A 19,588-nucleotide genomic window follows, 5' to 3' on the forward strand; every position below is an offset into this window, starting at 1 on the left:
CATCAAAAGAGGGGTGATGAGCAGGTCGATGGAGGTAATTCTGCCCCTCTCCACTCCCTTGAAACCCCAGATGGAATACTACTTCCAGCCCTGGTGGCCCCAACATAAGAAGGACATAGATCTGTTGGAGCAAGTCAAGAGAAGGGCCATTAAAACGATTAGAGAGCTGCAGCCCTCTTCTATGAAGACAGGTTGAAGGAGATGTGGTTGTTCAGCCTGGAGAAGAGAAGGCTCCAGGGAGACCTTAGAGCAGCCTTCGAGTACCTAAAGGAGGCTACAACAGAACTGGAGAGGGACTTTTTGTAAGGGCAAGCAGTGATAGGACAAGAGGCAAAGGCTTTAAACAGAAAGAGGGCAGATTTATATATATTAGGAAGAAATTCTTTACTGCCAGGGTGATGACACATTGGGACAGGTTGCCCAGAGGAGTTGTGAATGCCACATCCCTGGAAGTGTTCCCCACCAGGTTGCACAGGGCTTTGAGCAACCTTGACTAATGGAAGGTGTCCCTGCCCCTGACAGGGGAGTTGGAACTTGATGATCTTTAAGGTTCCTTCCAACTCAAACCATTCTAACATTCTGTGATCTTCTTTCACACATCTTTTTGGTCACCTCTAAGGTTGTGTACACCTTTAGCAAATACCACCTTCATGTCCACATCTTCTGTCAAGGAATTCAATTGCTCACTTACATTCTGCATGCAGAACCACCTCATTTTATTTACTTTGAAACTGCCTCCTGCTAGGAGACAACTGCTACTCGCCAGTCTTGTTTCTCAGCTCCTTTGATCCATCATTCAAGGCTCTAATTTGCAATGCTGCAAAGGTCTGAACCCATCCAATGTGATCATGCTGGTAGGTGGGTGAACTGCAGTAATCAGCAAAATCCCTCACAGAAGACAAACACAATTTGTGAAGTCACAGCCTGCAACGCCAGGCATGGCTGACATTCCTGGGATTTCTCAAGAGCCATAAGTGAAAACCAAGAACTCTGACACAAGCCAAAAGCACACTTCAGCTTAGTTCAGTAGTTCAACAAGCTCAACTTGGACACCACTGAAGGACAGAACAGCATTGTGGGATTAACTCCCACTGTTTTGTATCAGGTCTTGTTCTCAGGATGGCGACTGTATGACAACAAATACATCAGTTCGCTCCGACAAGCATAAATGTTGGAATACTCATACAGTATACTGAAACAAATAGCCAGACCCTAAGTACACCAAGGATATTTACGCAAATTCTTATAAAATTTAACTTCAGTTAGTGCTGACCTAAATTAAATCCATATCCTTTTTGCTGTTGTACTAGTACACCTTCTCTGTTCCTCCACAACATTTATTATAACCAGTATAATATACCTTAAAGCAGAAATTGTTGCTTCTTTGTGTTTCAACAGCTACAAATGGAGTCTCACTGATTACAACTCCTGGAAAAGTACCGAAAAGCTTGTATTTTAAGTTTTGTTGTATTTACCTGCCAACAAAATCAGTTATATTTCCAAGACAAAAACAGTTCCTGTGGCTTGAAAATGGCAGAATCCATATTTAAGTTATCTTCAACACTGAGTTTCAAGCTAGTATTTAAATTAAGAATTACTGTTTTACTCCTCTTGACAATCATTTTTCATTTGGAGTTTCTCTTTTGAAGTATTATTAATGTATTTTAACTGATTGAAAGAGGATAAACTCAAATGTACATTGAGTAGCTTAATATAGCCCCACGTTATAACATAAGAACTCTGTGCCTTTAACAAAAAATTGCTGATTTTATCACATGAAGTTTAGTGTTCTATCATAGTGCTTACACTGAATTTCAAATATTCCAACACATGTATAAACAACACGTGAATCCTTTTTTTATTACAAAATCAAAAAATTAAGTAAGTGTGATCTACAGACAAATCAAATGTTGTGTATTTTTGTCTGCAGTCAAACAAGTACATTCACAATTAGTAAAATTGTGAATAAAAATAAGTCATTATAAATAAATAGGTTATTATAAATAAGTTATTATAAATAAATCAATAAATAAGTTGATACTATACTGTCTGTCTACATGCTCAAAGCTTAGGCAACACTATATACTCAGTTCCTTCACATGCAACTTCCACTTAACACACTTCCACAAGGACAGCACTTCTTTACATTTGCTGTTACATGAGAATGCATGCCTTTACTGTATCATTCCTAACAGACTGTACAGGCTCAGAGCAGCAGCTTTTGGGTATTTTTATTGGGGGGAAGGAGCAGGTCACACTTTATATTGGCACAAATGCTTGGTTTTCACAGCTTCTGTCACCACAGACAGCACTTACAGGTAGGTGCAAGAAACGCCATAAACAAACAAGAGTTACATACGTATATTTGGATTTAAAATCACTTGCTTATCATCATACGTGATCAAGCAAAGCCAATTCTCAATTCTCTTTTCCTTTAGCTGTGTGTGTAGCTTGCTATATTCCTTTCACATTTAACATAAACCAGCCTTCAGGCACTAAACAACACTTCTTGAATCACCAAGCACTGTTTATCACAAGCACTAAACAAATAGGATTTCTGTGTGGAAAAGTGATCTAAAATGATAATATGCAAAAGGAGTTCAAAATTAGTTTAAGTAAACTTGTTACACATACATCTTGATTCTTGCATATTTTGACTGTAACCATAGCATCATTTGAGATACTATGGATACTAAAATTTACATGGGCTCAATCAAGAGGAACACTTCACAGAGGGAAAATCCATGAGATCCTGTTAAATAATACACTGTCACCCCCACCTCTGTTTCTCTCTGAACTGTGAATCATTAAAGGTTGGAAGAAGCTGGAACAGATTGCCCAGAGAGGTGGTAATATGCCTCATCACTGGAAACATTTAAGGTCAGGCTGGACAGGGATCTGAGCAACCTGATCCAGTCGAAGATGACCCTGCTCACTGCAGGGGGTTGGACTAGGTGGGCTTTACATTGCCTGTCTCCAAATGTTTATGAAGTTGAGCAGTAACACTGGTACTATCTTGCCTTTTATAAGTGGTTTACAACCATCCCATTAATAAATGTGATTTAAAATATCATACATAATACTAATGATTTATGACATAAGTTTAACAATGTAAAAATGTGACGAAATTTTTTTAAGGATATAAATCAAACAATTTCTGAATGTTATTTATCTCATTTACTGCCTTCACTTTCTAGCTACAAATAAACCTCACACAGTTGTATTACAGTAATACTCAAAAGTTTTGTTTCTAAAATATTAAATATATGTATCATATGATATTAATTTATCATATAATTTATTGTTGTCTTTAATTTATTTATGTAATTATTTATTATATACCATATATAAATTTAATGTTTATGTTAATATTTATATGCATGCAATATATAACATAAATACCAATAAATTATATATATAGTATATAATAAAATGCTACATAAATACATGAAAGACATCATCTTCACCTCAGAAGTACTTGTTGTAGGCCAGGATAAAGTGGATTACCAGAGAAACAGAGTACTCAAAAGCTAGTTTGGTAAAGGTCATCTGAGTTCCACAACAATTTTGAGGAAAAAAGTGAATAAGCAAATAATCACAACTGACGGTTAAGAATCCTTTACACGCCCCAGGGTAACCCGCTACCATCACTAAGAAACTGAATCCACAGCCAGCTTGATTCCATCAAACGGGTTTAGCACTCATCTTGTCAGCATACTTAAACAGCACACAGTAATTCATTCTTCTGGCTGAAGCAAAAAAAAAACCAACTAAACATGTGGCCACTTTACATAATATTCACAGAACAAGGAAGAGGCACCACGAGTAAAGAGCAGACAATTCAATAATTCAAAACCAAACCCAAACAGAATAAATAAATCACAAAACCCAAGCAAAACCAAGGGTGCATTCCTAAAACTACAAAACAACCAAATGTAAGTATCAAAATTCTGATTCATTTTAGCAGTTAAACTTTCAACATCCATTTTACCTGAGTCATTACATAGCAGTGAGTCTGTTTCCAAGTGGTATAAAGTACTAATTTTTAGAAAGTAGCCCTTCATAACCTTAAAACCACACGACAATTAACACAGAATCAGACTGAACAGGTTTTACCAAGTAATTGAGAAAAATTGCAAGCTATAAAAACCACCTTGGATTCAGTACAAGTCTAAAGCCTTTAACATTTCTAGCACTAGTCTTTTGACATGCTTGAGCCAGTGTAATAAAAGGCATCTCAATTTTACAAAGAATTCCCTACAACAGAAAACAAAACTCAAACCCTACTTCTAGCCAGACACAAAGTATACACTTGTGATAACATCTGATCCTGAAATACCATTCAAAAGAAGTCAAATATTGGAAAAAGCATATATCTCCATGTTAAAGTGTCCAAAACAGTACTTTCAAGAAGACATTTTGAACACCCACTAGCACTAGTCTTACGTTTAGGAATTGCTTTTAAGAAAGGTAGGGGTGTGAGATTCTTCCCACCCATCTCCTATCTGTGCAATTAGCACTTTCGAGTGCCATCCCACTTCCAATACTATTTAATATGTGTGCATCAGAGATAAAACTTAGTCTTTATGGACTGCTTTTATGACTGCTTAGTTTATGCAATTGAAATAGAATAACAAAACATCTGGAAGTTTGCTACAAACTTTCCAATCAAAAAGAAAGAATTCAAAGTAAAAAATACATACAATGAACCTAAGTAAAAGAGTTCAGAAATAAATAAAACAATCCAAAGAACATTTCTAAACCTCTCCCTTCTCATTTTATTCCCCTTCATTTAAATAAAAAATGTTAATAATTTAAGCTTTAGGTCACAGCAGATAACCAGTTTATCAAGTTATTTTTCAATTTTATGGTATCCACCAGATATTACAAAAAAGACTTTTTTTTTTTAATCTACCATCTTTTTTTTAAAGTAAAACTGAAAAGCTGCAGTGATAAGTAATTTTTTAAGTGCTTCAAAGAAAGTGTCCATACTCACCAGCACTGCCACTTTCTGATTTTTCTTCTGATTGGCTTTCTGGAAAAAAAATAAACAAAAAAAGGAATCAATCTTTCTGTGTTGTTTATTCAAAATTACATCTGAAAAGTGGGTTGGAAAGCAAAGAATGATAAATTACGACAAAATCGCAATCACTGGACTTGATTAATATTTACAAATTTACTTTCTGAAGAATAATTTGCCACTAGTAGCAACAAAAGAATTCCTTTAGTGCCCAAATTCAAAATGAGAGAAATGAAAGAACTCTATTACACCTCTGACTGAGGTCTGCAAGAATGAAGCTGCATATTTATGCAAAATCAGTAGTAAGATTATGCTTAAGCAAAGCACATTATTAATCTATCTCACTGGTCAGCCTAGATAAAACAAATACAATTTTTGTATATTAAAAAAATAATCAAGGTTTTGCAAAAGAATGCTCTTAATAGGCACTAGGTAGATTTTTGAACTTGATCAACCTCTTCTCTACTCTTTTTACAAACCACACAAAAATTTATTTCTTCAACCTTTCTCCTTCCCGGTTGTTTGTTGTCTTAGTTTAAAATGACACAAATGTTTGCTAAGGACGGCGGGTTAGGAAGAAACAAGAAACCAAACTCCTCCAAGTTATTCTAACTTTGAAATTAAGAGGCTTCAGGTGAAAGGTGTGGAAAAGCTCTTTATTAACATAGCTCTTTATTAACATATATATAACAAATCCAAATAAGCAACAGTGGTGCAACCAAAACTTTCAAAACAAGTCCTGCTTTCCCAGCTGGTGGCCTCTGTGGCTCCCTGTGAGATTCACGGGCTGTCTGCGGGCTGTTCCCGGCAGCTCAACAACTGCTCACAGCCACAGGAGCAACGGCGGCGCCACGGCAAAAAATGAAGGGGGATTCTCTTTTCAAACCTATAACATTTGTCCTCAAATGGTACCATATTATAGCCCATTTTATCTGTTTGTCACGTATTTGTACTTGTCAAGTACACCAAATACACATAATCTGAAACATCACCTCTTCCACAGAGCAGAGAATCTTAAGTATGAAAGAAGGAGAAACAGGCACAGTGCTGCAGAGTGACTTGCCGAAATATTATCACTCAAGTGAATGGCAGGGTCAGATTCAGAAACAGTTTTCTGCAAGAAATTCCAATCCCAAGTTTCAAGAAATGGCAGACAGTAGATGTATTTTGGTGAACTGAGTTCTAACACTTACACAGTCCTATGAAATTAAACCCCTACATAAATTTGTCAAGCTTATATTTGACTGTTCCTCCTACATTTCTCCTTTTTACACATCTTCTAAGGCAGAGGATATAAAGAACATTTTCACCTACCCAAAATACAGTTAAAACCGGTAAAATATACTTGTCTTTGGCTTTCAACTCAAACAAGTCACAGCTATTTACTTACAGACAAAACTGAATTACTGCTCTAACTCAAAGACTAATTTTTTAGTTGTTAGGTTGATCATTTCTGCCACTTACAGGCTGAGTATTAATAGAATTGAAAACAAGAAATATTTTAAAAAAATCTTTTTCTTGCCACTGATTCTTGCTGGCTTTCAAGGCTGATGTCCCTCTTTTCTCACTGAGATTGCTGACAGCCTGAAGATTAATGCAAATCTAAAAACCAGTCTCCCACCAATCTTTCTTTCTTTATACCAGGTGGCTGTCGTTGGTCTCAGCAACTGAAGGCATCTGCTTTTTCAATCAGAAACCATCACTATATAGTCTCCTCCGAGCTATGAGCCTTCATAAAGTGAATAAAGATTCCTGATAACTTTCAGATATACATGCAGGATAGCCTGTTTGCAGAAAACCCTGCATTTTCTTGTTGACACTATTTTTGGTGTGTATTTAGCACAATTACATCATAATGTTATTACCCAACCAATACCCTAACTCAGTTGTAACTTAATTAAGGAAACATTCAGTACACGAGATGCAAAGAGGTTAATGAAGAACATAAGAACATACCAAGATATGAACACCTGTCTGGACTGAGATGTGAGATGCAGCTGGGTTAAAAGCTGTTTCATTTTTAACTCTGTTTCAAGGGAAGACCAGTCACCTAGCCAAAACTATAGCCAAAGAATCACACTTAAACATTGCTAATAGCATCTCTGATTCAAATAACAATACATGTATATTATGTCTACAGGGGGAGTGTACTTGTCACAGATAAAGATCAATAGGTTGGGGTAGGTTAGTTGGGTTTTTTTGTCCTTGCTGGGGGTTTTTTTGCTGTTGTTGTGGTGACAGGGTGTTGGGATATTGTTTTTTACATGTACATCCGTGAAACTGAAAAAAACAAAGATATTTTAAGTCAATAAAGCAGGCAGAAAGACTATTCTCATCACAGGGAGCTCGTTCTAACATACCATATAATCTGTGTGTCATATCCTCAATTGTTTAAATTTGTGTAGGAATTAACAGTCTGTAGTTTTAATAACAGAAATGAAAATAAGATTAGCTTATCCCTGCCAGCCAGCTGAGCCTCCTTTACAGTAATTTTTTAATCATCCAACATGCATATAAAGTAATTAAATAAATATAATTTCCATTTTTTTTGCCATGGAGAAGGGGTATGATGTAAGCAGTTGCAATTGTTTTCTAAATGGACTTTTTGACACAATAATACACACAAAATTTTGAGCCATCAAAATGATGTCTGTAATTAGACTAGCTTGAGTCACACATTCTGCTCTTCTGATCACAGGTTTCATCTTTATGATCCTCAAAAATATTTGGAAATTTGCATAAATGCCAGAGATCTGAAAGGCTGCTGTTATTTCTATTTCTTTTGATCGTGAGGCTGCTGATAGGTTTTCTGTTTCTGCTAACAGTCCACAAAAGACTAAAGTACACAACGGAACAAAGAAGCATTAAGTAAGATCCCAAAGTGTTTTGCAGGCTGGAATATGTGGTTAAGTGACAGCCTGAACAGAGACAATTGGGAAGTACCGTTATAGTATACAGGTAAACATCAAAACCCCTCAGCAGGCTGTGCTAAGATGGCGAAACAGCGAGGGTGTTTATTTCCCAAGTAACAGTTTGATGAGGAACTTCAGAATTCAAACATTTATCTAACAAGAGTGGAAGTAGTATTACAAGGCATCAAGATCCTGAGCACTATGTATTTTACCGAAAATAATTAAGTGTAATTAAAGAAGTAGCTGCTTGAATGAAAGATTTTCATTAGTGTTTCTTCCCCTCACATTACTTTAATGGTTGGATATATCTGATATGTAAAAATACATATATACAAAATACAGAATAAAAACCTCCGAATATTCATTTTCACTGAACACAATTGTGCATTGTACATTATACGGCAGGTGTGATTCATGTACAAACTCAGAAAAGGTCCTTTTGTAAATGAGAAGCTGCATAAAGGGAAAAAACCCAACAATTCAAAACAGTGGGAGAATTTTCAAGGAATGTGGGAATAAAGAAGCTGTTCTAAGGTATATAGCGGAGTTATGTGTTTTACTGAACAAGAATACAAAAGAAAGAATTGAATGCCATGAATTGAGTTTCTGAAAGAGAAGACTCAGAAAACAGGAGAAAAACACAATGCTAAAAGACAGAAATGTTCTGTGAAGCATGAAACAGTGAGACAATCCATGCACGAATGCTGCTCAGAAGCAAAGCTCTGGCAGGTATTCTGTCAATGGAATTCTCTGAACATGTTTTACTTTCGGCAAGATTGAAAGAGCATGAAAGACTTTAAAGACACAAAAACAGACATTAAGGCAATCCCACTTATGAAGGGGGAGTTGTGAAGATATATTCAAAATTTCAATAAAATGAATCATCTCACCCAACTTTACAGAAATATCTTATACTTTATTTGTGTCTACATTGTAAAATCTTCTTCTCCACCCATCAGTCCTTTACAGTTTGGGATGCAATTGCTTGCCAAGGTCTGTGTTTTCCCAAGTCACATTAGTAGCGCATTTTTCCAAAAAACAGCTCAGTAAGAAACATTTATCATTATCTCTAACAAAGCCGCATTTTTCATTTATATTTAGATCCTGCAAACCTAAACTACACGCTGACAGAAAAATTAAGCATCAGGCAATTAAAGCAGGAAGGGAACTAATTTAAAATCACAATCAGAAATGTTTGCTGTTAAATGTTTAACAAAAGAGTCTTCCTCTTCCTTCAACCAAGAAAGAAACTGTTAAATTACAGCACTATCTTATGCCAGGGTGTCTGCCAGTAGGAAGCTCAGAAAACAATTTTAACCAAATATACTCTATATACCAGGCCCATGAATTGCCCCTAGATAGTTTGTAGCTATACATAAGATAGATTCCTTTTATTCAATACATTAAAATATAAGCAAGATGCTCTCCTTTCCACCCACCCTAAAAATTACAGCTATGATAGCTGATGACAAAGAAAAAATAAAATGACTGGAAGCACAAATAGCATTGTTGCATAGCAACTGTTGATGTACATATGGTCATGTTTATGGAACAGAATGTAGTTCATATTTAATGCAGAAATAATACTGAAACCAGCCTCAACAGCAAGACCTAGACAGCAAGAGACAACTGTGCTTCGGATCCCTCTGCAGACATGAAGGAAGCCACACTTCCCACCAGCTTTGCTACACTGATGCTCAGGAACACCATCCCGCAGGCCTTAGCGATCTACCCAGCAATGAAGACAATGCAGTGTCTCACATGTGCAAACAGCCTTGCAAAGGAAGCAGGAACTACTACTTTCAGATTACATTGTACTACTCTGTATTACTCACTGGAGCTATTTCAAAATACAAAAACAGGAAAAGAAAAGAAACGGGAGAAACCCCCAGAGTTAGTCCAAACAGAACGTGCAGCATGTGCAAATAGACCAGATTTTTAATAGTATCTGGGATGGGAGCCGTTTTATCCAGCTTTATATTAACTCAGATCTAGTACATACACTGCAGAAGACCAAAAAACCAATTCATTAGGTGTTGGACATAACAAATTGCACTTCAGAAAAGCCTGCTGCTGTCCATTAACTAATACAGGACACCTAGAGATGCAGAGGTTTACAGTGAAAGAACTAAAGGATTTCTTCCAGTAAAACAGGTATTAGAAGTAAGCTCAGTTAAGACAAAGCAAAGCAAACCCCATAGAATATCCATTCAGAAGTCTAGAAATTACATCATACAGAAAATATTAAATTACTTGTCAAATTTGATCTTTTTTGCTTGCTCTAAATGACCTGATGAGTCGATGTGAAGTGCTGAATTATCCAGAATATGTGAACTCCCTGCAGCGTCTTCCAAAATTATAACATACTTCAGAAAGACCATAAGAAAGACACTACAACATAAGGATCACAGGATTAAAGGACTGTACACAGAATAGATCTTAAGGCATTCAATGTGCTCAAAAAAACGAGTGGAGGGGAATAAAACACAAATGCACAAACAAATAAACCACACCCTTTACAAAATAAAACAAACTGCTTTATGCCATTTGCTCCATTTTAGGTAAATTCAGTCCTCAAGAAGGACTGAGAGCAATAGTGCATGAAGCACTTTTTTATTCATATTTCATTTGCCTAATTCCCAAGATGTATCCTTCCAGATGCATGACATCTGCAGTTCCATACCAGCTTAATCTCTGGCCCATGGTTCAAACAGCATATTGGTTCTGTTACATGGTACACTTCACAAAAGGAAGAGGAATGGGACCACCAATGCTTTTCAGAAAAAATGTGCTAACTATAATATGAAGACAAGTACTAGGTCTGTGAACCTACAAATTAATGAACTTCAGCTTCCTATGACTGTCTCTTACTGTGGATTGACTGATGTGCAAAGATGTGTAAGGTTTTTTTGAGTGTTTTTCCATGGTTGATATAAACATTGTGGGGTTTTCCATGTTGCATGGAAAACAGGGTAGCAGCCTTTCTTTCAGCTGGGATATCCATACAGTTTCAGACACCTATTTCCACACTAGCCATAATTCACTATGAAATTTGTTGAAATTAGTCATGGAGCTCAAAACATACTGGAGATACACATTTAAAAACACAAGTATGGCTGCGGAAACACAGTGCCAGTAAGGAATCTGCATGGAATTTGGAATATTTGTGTCACATTCATTTTTACAAGCAAAAGAAGTCAGGCAAGAAAAGCACAATAAAGTTTATGTTTGATTGCACTCTCAACACCAACTTAAACACAACAGCAAGAGATTTTAGCCATTTTGCACCCAAACCAGTTCCATGAAAACTCACTGACTGTATGTTAGGCTTGCTAATCTCAAGCAAAAACAATTTTGACAGGGTCTACGCTTATTCAGTGCTTCATTCCAAACATTTCTCATGTCACTAACTACCCTTTGCTCCCAATTAAAATAATAACTTCTACTCAGTAGATCCATAGCCCTTGAATAACATTTTCTGGTTGCTAAGAAATGCAAAATTTTTAACTAATTAAATAAAACAACTGGACAGGTTCTGAGTATCTAAAAGTTTTGAGACACTGGTATTAACAGATGATAGAACAGAGATAAATGGGCATCTTCTAACTACCACATAATGACTTTCATTCCAACTGATGACAAATACTCCACAATCCAGGTAAGCATCAGCACTCACTGTAGTTTAAGTTACTGTTAGAGGTTTCTGAAGCAATATTTTGTATCAAAAGTGTTTGGGATTTGCAGCAAACATGCAAAAGTCACTGAATGTATATTCTAAACACATCTTCAAACCCAAAATCTCTTTCTTTTGTCAAGCATTCTAAGGTTGGGGCACAGAGAAAGGAAAAAGGATGAGGTACTACTAAAATGCTTGGAAAATTCTTGAAAACTTGCTTCCTGTCTCTTTCCACATTTGTAATCTATGAATTACAAATTCCAGCATTTTTAAAAAGTTGCAAGTCATACACAGAAAAATACAAATTTTTTAAAGTGAAAAACCAATAACACTATCACATTAATTTCAGAGAAAGGGATAACAAATGAAAAGCCCCTGTGTTGTAGCATAAGTGCTTTTATACCTAAACACAACTGAGATAGCCAAGCTACTTGTACCTTAATATCTCACTGTTCAGTCATTAAAGCTTTAAAATAGATTTTAAAAAGGAGGTGGTCAAACCTACTAAGTATTTTAAGTCTGTCCTATGAGTTACAATTCTCCTTCCTTCATTTATTTATCACACTGACATCACAGCAATTACTTGCCAGCCTACGAATATCAAAAAAATCAGAAGCTGGTCACACTGTAGTTTGCTGCCCTGCAGAAGACAGAGGTAACAAACAATACTAGTATATTTGTCTTCTGGAAACACTGAAACCTACATTCCTGAAACTGGGATACCTTCTGCAGACAATGAGATATGCTCTGCAGACACCTGCCTTCTCACTCTAACATCCAGAACTTGCTCATGTAATTCCAGTAGAAAACCTTACAGCATAAGGGACTTATATACAAGGCAGTCTGCTGAATTTACTGTACAGTATAACACTACCACGTCTCTTAAGTCTGACATGCAGTTTAGGGCATACAATCTTGAATATCCTAATCACTCATACAGCTACTGATCTGAAATTAAGGCAGGCATCTGAAATCCAGTAAGAAAAACTATAACCTCACTGCTGTTTGGTTATTATGACCTTATTAAGCTTCAATACACTTAAACCATGTATATACTTCCAGAAAATGTGCTGAACAGATGTGTTTATTGTTCAAATGCATCTGTTCAACTGGATAGAGAAAAAAATCAACATTCTTATAAAACCCTGTTCACAGCGGAGACCAACTCAAGGAGAAAAAGAAATACTAGTTCATCTCAGAAACACATAAGAACACAGAAACATTTTTCGCAGTGAAAACCCTAAATGGGAATGTACACAATGTACCGCACTCTGTATTGCACTCCACACTCTCTGTTCTCTTCAGCAGACCCACAGCTGAACTGTACATGATAACCCTTTGTGAAGAACATAAATCAGTTGTTCAATCACATGAAGAAAAGAGACAGCAGACACAAAAAAATTACAACAGTGCTCTGTATGCAGACAGCAACAAAACACAGCCAAAACCTTACTTCCAAGTCTTCTTCTTTTACAGCATTAAGTTTATTGAAATCATAAATAATGGAATCATAACAAATAACTTTAATTCTAACTTACCTACTGGAGTTTCTGTGAACACAGTTAAGGTCTGTCCTCCCACACTTTGCAAAAGAAATGGATGTTCCCTTGGTGCACTGACTGAAGCAGGTTTTCCTCCAATATCATTGATGCTTGCAAGCTCTTCATTCAAAGTAAATGACACCTAACAGTCACAATTGCCAGCGTTACTAAACAGACTCAATTACACTGTTTTACTAGTTACAGGGAAACAAAAAGAGAGAAAATACAAGTAGTATAGCATATTTCCATTTCAAAAACATAACAAGTGGGATAAGAGTCCTAGATTAATCTCTTGTTGAAATACAGAATTTAAAGCTTTCATGTACTTAATAAAATTTACTCAACTTTTAAAAAATTGTAAATTACCTCCTCCTTAAGTCAGAGAACAATTTGATTAAAATGTAAGGCATAATAAGTTTTCAGCCATTGCACAGTATGAGTGCTTAAAAATGTTTCACACAGCCAGCTGAGTTCCAGAAAAAGTGCTAAAGTATCACAAGTGTTATTAGCCTGGGACTCCTGAATTTCATACAGCCTGGAAGAGATTTAAACATGGCTCCTTTGCTAAGGAGTGGGGGACTGGGTAACCAGAATCACAGGCCACAGAAAGAAACTTGAAGAGGGATTTTTCAGACCAGCACTGTGTGCTTCTCCTGTGGATCCAACAGCCTTTAGCACTAACACATCTCAAAACGTTTAGAAAGAATGTTGTCACTATGATTGCTGCTTACAGATGGGTAAACAAACTGAGGGAACAGACAGACCAGATGGAAGTCCCACAGTAAGTCTACAGGCAGAACTACTAGCAGAGTTCTCTCCTCATGATTCTATGGTACAGGTGTAACAAAAAGTATGTGACATTAGAAACCAACATGCTCTAAACAATTTTTAGAATTCAAAATATAAACATTCATAGTCTTTTTAATTAGTAAATACTCACTTCCGTTCTTCCTTGATTTCTGCAAAAGAAAATATTTAAATATTTAAATATTTAATAAGTATATAAATATTTAAAATATTTAACAACATTTCCATAACCTAATTCCTCAAGTTTAGCTTTCCTGATAAAAAAGAAAATTCAAATTCTAGCTTTGTTACTCATCTTCACTCCCGAGCTGCTCAACATTTTTTTTATTCTGGTGCCCAAGAATACACGTGAAAAGTCAGCACATGAGAACAGAAGCAGCAAAACACATGTAAGTTAAAGAAAATTCTCCAGTTACATTTCTTAGGTTTAAGAAACCAAACATCATGTAATGGGATACAGTGACTCCCTAGCATAATTTTGTACAATTTATATTCCTAATCATATACGAGCAAGTACCATTCAGGTATCAGAGAAATATGTACATTGTTGGCAAGAAACTGGATTATGTATTACAATAGCTGCAACTATTTTACTGCAGGTAACTTCTTCTAATAAATGAAACCAGTAAAGGTATACTAAAGGCTTACTTGACAATCCTTAGTTTTCCCACTTCACCTCTTCCTGAAGCTTTATTCCACTGTTGTGACAGGTATTTGGGGACCTAATCAAAGAAGACAGATTTCACAAAAAGTAGATTTTAAAATTCTGTATTAATTGTGTATGTGTATATTCTTCAAATGCTTTTACCCTGACCACTTCAGAACACAGTATGAGGTAAATGAATATAGTCATAGAATGGTTTGGGTTGGAAGGGGTCTTAACAGTCATCTAAGCCCAATCTTCCTGCAATGAGCAGGGACATCTGCAACCAGATCAGGTTGCTTAAAGCCTCATCCAACCTGACCTTGAATGTTTCCACAACTTCTCTGGGCAACCTCTGCCAGTGTTTCACTAGCCTCTCTCCAGGAAAAAAAAAACCATGAACCAAACAATCACAGTGATGAGAATATAGAGAACTACAAGTCAAAGACCAAAAGGTGTCTCTGAAGGGAAGGCTTAGAGTTTGGAAACCTCAGAAATGCTGAGCAGCAGATCACAGCCCCACTCTACGAGATGTCCATTTCACCAACAGCAGAACTACCTGAGGCAAATCTGCCTCCCATCACTCATTCCCACACCTCCACTGTATGGGGAAAAGTCTTTGTGCAGTTGGTCATTATACAGAAAACAGACCAATCTGCCTGGGAGATGTGGGGGACTTCCATGTTTTAGCTGTGCTGATTTTGTATTTAGCGGGTGGAACAACCAAATGAGCTTCTCAACCCATTTTCCCAAACATGCACAAATTAGAGGTCAGTACAAGGACAGGAATAAGGAGGCTTAACGTGACACATCCAAGAATTAAAAGCTGTTCCAGTGATGTTAACTCACCTACACACAAATTCCTTCAGTTACAAAGATTTTGGTATCTGCAGCATCGATTGACCTGGGCTCATAATGGACAATAAAGGCCTCTGGGAAGTAGTGTGCTCTTCAGAACTTTGCAGCAATGTTCTTTACTGTACAGCAAAGCTTATTGTGGCTCACACAGTCCATAGCTACTGAAAACATCTGTGCTTACGTAGAAAAATGGTGTGAGGTACAGCCAACGAGAAACACACTAAGCTATGCCTGTGGTATTTTCTGTTTCAAGCAGTAAAGAAGCACTTTGAAGTCTGACTTTGCATAGAATAAAACAAAACCAAGTTTCACTACAGAGCTGAGAAGGCAAAGATGATGGTCCAAGAACTTGTTGACAAAAAGAAACCTGCTAACTTCCTAAAGCTCAAATTAATTTAACACTAACTTTGCATTTACCTATTCTTCAAAAACTCCAGAAGATATCCTGGAACTGGTGTTTAGCACTTTCCTTTAGACTCACAGCACTCCTATAAAGTACTGTGGAATACCTAGAAAATCCAGATGTCCTCCAACTGTTCAGACTAACTGAATGTCAGTCCAGGTTCCCATAAAGTTCAGACAGTGGGTCAGAAAAGACCACAAAAGCACAATAGAGAGCCATGAACTGGCACCATCTATTAATATATATTTTTCCACAGTTTTCAAAGTAGTAATTTCCTACAGCAGATTCCATACCAGATCACATATAATTCTCTTTCTAAGGCCAAGATAAATGCTATGACATGTGCTCCAGTTGACTCAATAGAAATATTATTATGTACTTGCACCTAACCTGTATTTAAGTTATACTGCCAGGTAGTAAGGCAGACGCACATTCAGTGTGAGTGCACAAGGAGTAAAGGACAGTCATGCTCTTAAAATCACTGACTTGCTATGTAATATATTCAGACAGGAAATTTATTTAAGAGGTGGCAGATCAATCATGCTTTTTTCAGTTGCAAGGGAAAGAGCCTCAAAGAGTGCATTTAATCATCTTTCTGCTGGCCTACCTGCAATCAAGGGCTATGCAGAGAAAGACAAAGGGTTATGAAGGACTGTGATCAAAGGATTACTTCCAGCTATCCACAGATACTTCAGATAAAACCAGACAGTACTCACAAAACCACATAATAAACTCTGGAATACCACACTAATGTCATAAACAATTACAGGAAAGATTAAATAAAGTCTTACACGCTGTAGACATCTTATTTTGCCCCTTTTTCCTAACTTCAGCATAATAAAAGTTTAACTTATGGAGAAGAGTCAGTTTTCAAACTCTTAATACCTGAAAGAGCATATGGAAAACAAGAGCAACCTGCTTTTACAGAGCAGAATTTTCAAAGATCCCACAACAGGATTAAGGCTACTGAACGTTTTCAAGACAAGAGGCCTTTATTCTGAGGTTTGTTGGTAAGAATACTCTTCTCTCAAAAAAAAATATACACTTTAATCACTAGAACAAATCTGACGTACTAAGGAGCATCACTTCAAGACCTCTTCACACTGCTGCTTTCCTCTTGCTACTCACATTGCACAAACACGCTCAGGCTCCAGTACACAATGCACCCTGCAGATAGTGTATGACATGAGGGCTGCTGCTTCACACATCTTTCAGCTTATTCACAGCTTCCTATCCACCTTCAAGAGAAAACACAAAAGTAGCCCCTACCTATAACAAACTACTTCCACTTTTCTGTAAGAAACTAAATTAGCTCTTTCTCTATATAGCAATCCATATGCAGTGTGTACATCAGAAACTGAGTAAGGCTGCTGTCAGGTTCTATGTTTTAATTTTCCTTTGAACATACAAAAATAATTACATAAAGATATCATCTTTCTAACTATAGATAAGTGCAGCACATTAAATAAAAAAAACCTGACCAACACACAGGGAATAAAAAATTGACAATTCTACCGGCTAACACTAAATGGGCTTCACTTTACCACAAGTACATAACTAAAAGTTCTTATAGTATTTCTCTATATTAGCAGAAAAAAATACAGCTGCTTTCTGGACTTGTACTAAAGCAACTCACTCTACGGTACCTCCTTTTACTGCTCATGTTTCTAAAACACTCATCAATGCGTTTTTATTGCCTGTTAAGTAGTCTCCCTGGAATAATTCCCATGCTAGCAGAATGCATGCTAAAAGGAAATCAAATAAGTCAGGTTTTTTATTCCATCAGAACTGATTGCTCCCTCCCTCAAAGGAAGAATAAATTCAGCCTCATTATCCCAGCTAGTGAAGACAGTACCTGTACTGTGCCTCTGAGTGTTTTAGAAGTCCTACTAACAAGGATGATTGTTTCAAAGTTCAAGTCTGAAGGAAATCAAAGGATAAAATCGTGCATGTCCCTTGTTATGGTCCATCAGTGTTAGCCACATTTTAATATTTTTTTATTATCACTATTATACAAGAAGACAGACAAATGATAAGCTCAGAACACATACACAAAGGATTACATTAACACTTACTTGGAAGAGTAATCTTTAAGCGTTCGTTTTAGTCCCATTTTCTCTTTAAACCAGGCAGCGCTCTCTACTCACAGAGTGGTACCAACTGTAAGCAGGCACGTGCCTGAAAATTCCTGGCTTGCTTTAAGAAACACCAAACTGTATCAGACTAGAGGACAAGTAAGTTTAGTGTCCTGTCTCCAAATGCAGCCAACAGTGGATACTTCAGGAAAAACAGGAGAAAATACGAAGAAAAGATATTTCCCCAGCATGCTCTTCTAATTTCTAGGATGTTTTAGCAGACTTGGGTTATTGCAGCATATTTATTTTTAATCCCTCAATTCAATTTTCTTGCCTGAACTTGATTAATGGCGTTTGAGCTTCTGCAATTTTGAAATTCACAACTTCTTATTGCAACAAGTTCCAAAATTTAACTAGATATTGTGCAAAATGGTACCTGCTTTGTTTGCTCCAAGCCGCATCAGTCGAATTAATGACACACCTCTAATTCTTGTGTTCAAAATGACTCTTTCCTATTCATTTTTGCCTATTCACTTCTTCCTTGTCCACACATGACATTACTTATTACTTCAGATCTCTATAAGATCTCCAAACTAGTCCTCTTGCCAACCTGAAAGGTAATAACATATTTAGGAGCTCCCTCCACAGCCATCATTCCTTGTTCCCAAGACAATCCCTGGTACTCTCCTCCGTACTGTTTCTAGGTCACTGTACACTTTCCACAGTGGGGAGGACGAGACCACAAATACATAGAGCATTCCAAATAGAGGCAACATGATGGTGCAATAATATTTTCTCTTTTGTTTTCTGTATCCTTTGTAATCACGTCCAATGTTGACTCTGCTCATCTGACATGACATTCCTAGAGTTACCCACATATACTGAAAACCTAAATTTCTTCTTGAATGACAATAACCAGCAGAGACCAAACTGCTGTGTATGTATAAGTAGGATAATGCTTCTCTCTGCACGTCGGATTAGATTTTTCAACTCTATCTGCCATTTTATCATCCTGTCACTTGGTGTATCATGATATACTTCTGCAGCTTTCTCCTGTCAGCTTTCCTTGATACTGCCTTGGGTAGCTATTACAATTATAGCATTATGCAGCATTTATTGTGGTTTCATGACACTCGGGTGGCAGTACAAGACGCACCAGAGACTCCAGTGTCATTACAAAAGAGGGAGACAGAGGCAGTGATCTGCCCACCAAAAATTCTGCACAGCAAATCAAGTCTGAAATTCCCCATCATTTATAAGGGCCATAATAAGATGTTTTGGTAGCTGAAGTATGATGATGTCACACCTCCCTCACCACCCAGGACCAGTATTTGGGTACCACCCTGTCCCCACAGGTTCTTTGAAGTGGATGGTCTGAGCCTGTTCCTAAAGGAGGAAGGAAAGGAAGCGCCAGACATAAGTGTGGCCCTGCATCAGACAGGTCTGATTTGATGATCTCAGTATCTTTTCATAGCCCCTTCACTACAGCTGTACTTCTCCAGCACCAAAGGGAGCTGTAGTGACAAGATACTGACATTCACTTTCCTTACTGGTTTTTGGTTTTTTTGGGGGTTTTTGTGGGTTTTTTTTGGGCACACTCAAACTCTCCTCAAGCCTCAGAGTTTTGGGGAAATAAAGTTACGCTGCCATGTT

The 19,588-nt window shown here is 37.0% G+C and overlaps 1 protein-coding gene across 1 annotated transcript in view; it reads right to left on the bottom strand.

Moving 5' to 3' along the window:
* The window catches only part of GTF2F2 (general transcription factor IIF subunit 2), an 86,245-nt gene that overhangs the window by 65,953 nt on the left and 704 nt on the right, over positions 1 to 19,588 (bottom strand). Inside the window, exons 2-5 of the mRNA XM_051778758.1 lie at positions 14,605 to 14,678; positions 14,090 to 14,108; positions 13,147 to 13,291; positions 4,997 to 5,035 (exon numbers count right to left, since the gene is read on the bottom strand). Of these exons, the coding sequence (XP_051634718.1) occupies positions 4,997 to 5,035; positions 13,147 to 13,291; positions 14,090 to 14,108; positions 14,605 to 14,678 (277 nt within the window). The remainder of the gene's footprint in view (positions 1 to 4,996; positions 5,036 to 13,146; positions 13,292 to 14,089; positions 14,109 to 14,604; positions 14,679 to 19,588) is intronic.

The sequence above is a fragment of the Manacus candei genome, unplaced genomic scaffold (assembly GCF_025592945.1).
Source record: "Manacus candei isolate 608988 ecotype Guabito, Panama unplaced genomic scaffold, ASM2559294v1 h1tg000014l, whole genome shotgun sequence".
In the NCBI taxonomy this organism is placed as follows: domain Eukaryota; kingdom Metazoa; phylum Chordata; class Aves; order Passeriformes; family Pipridae; genus Manacus; species Manacus candei.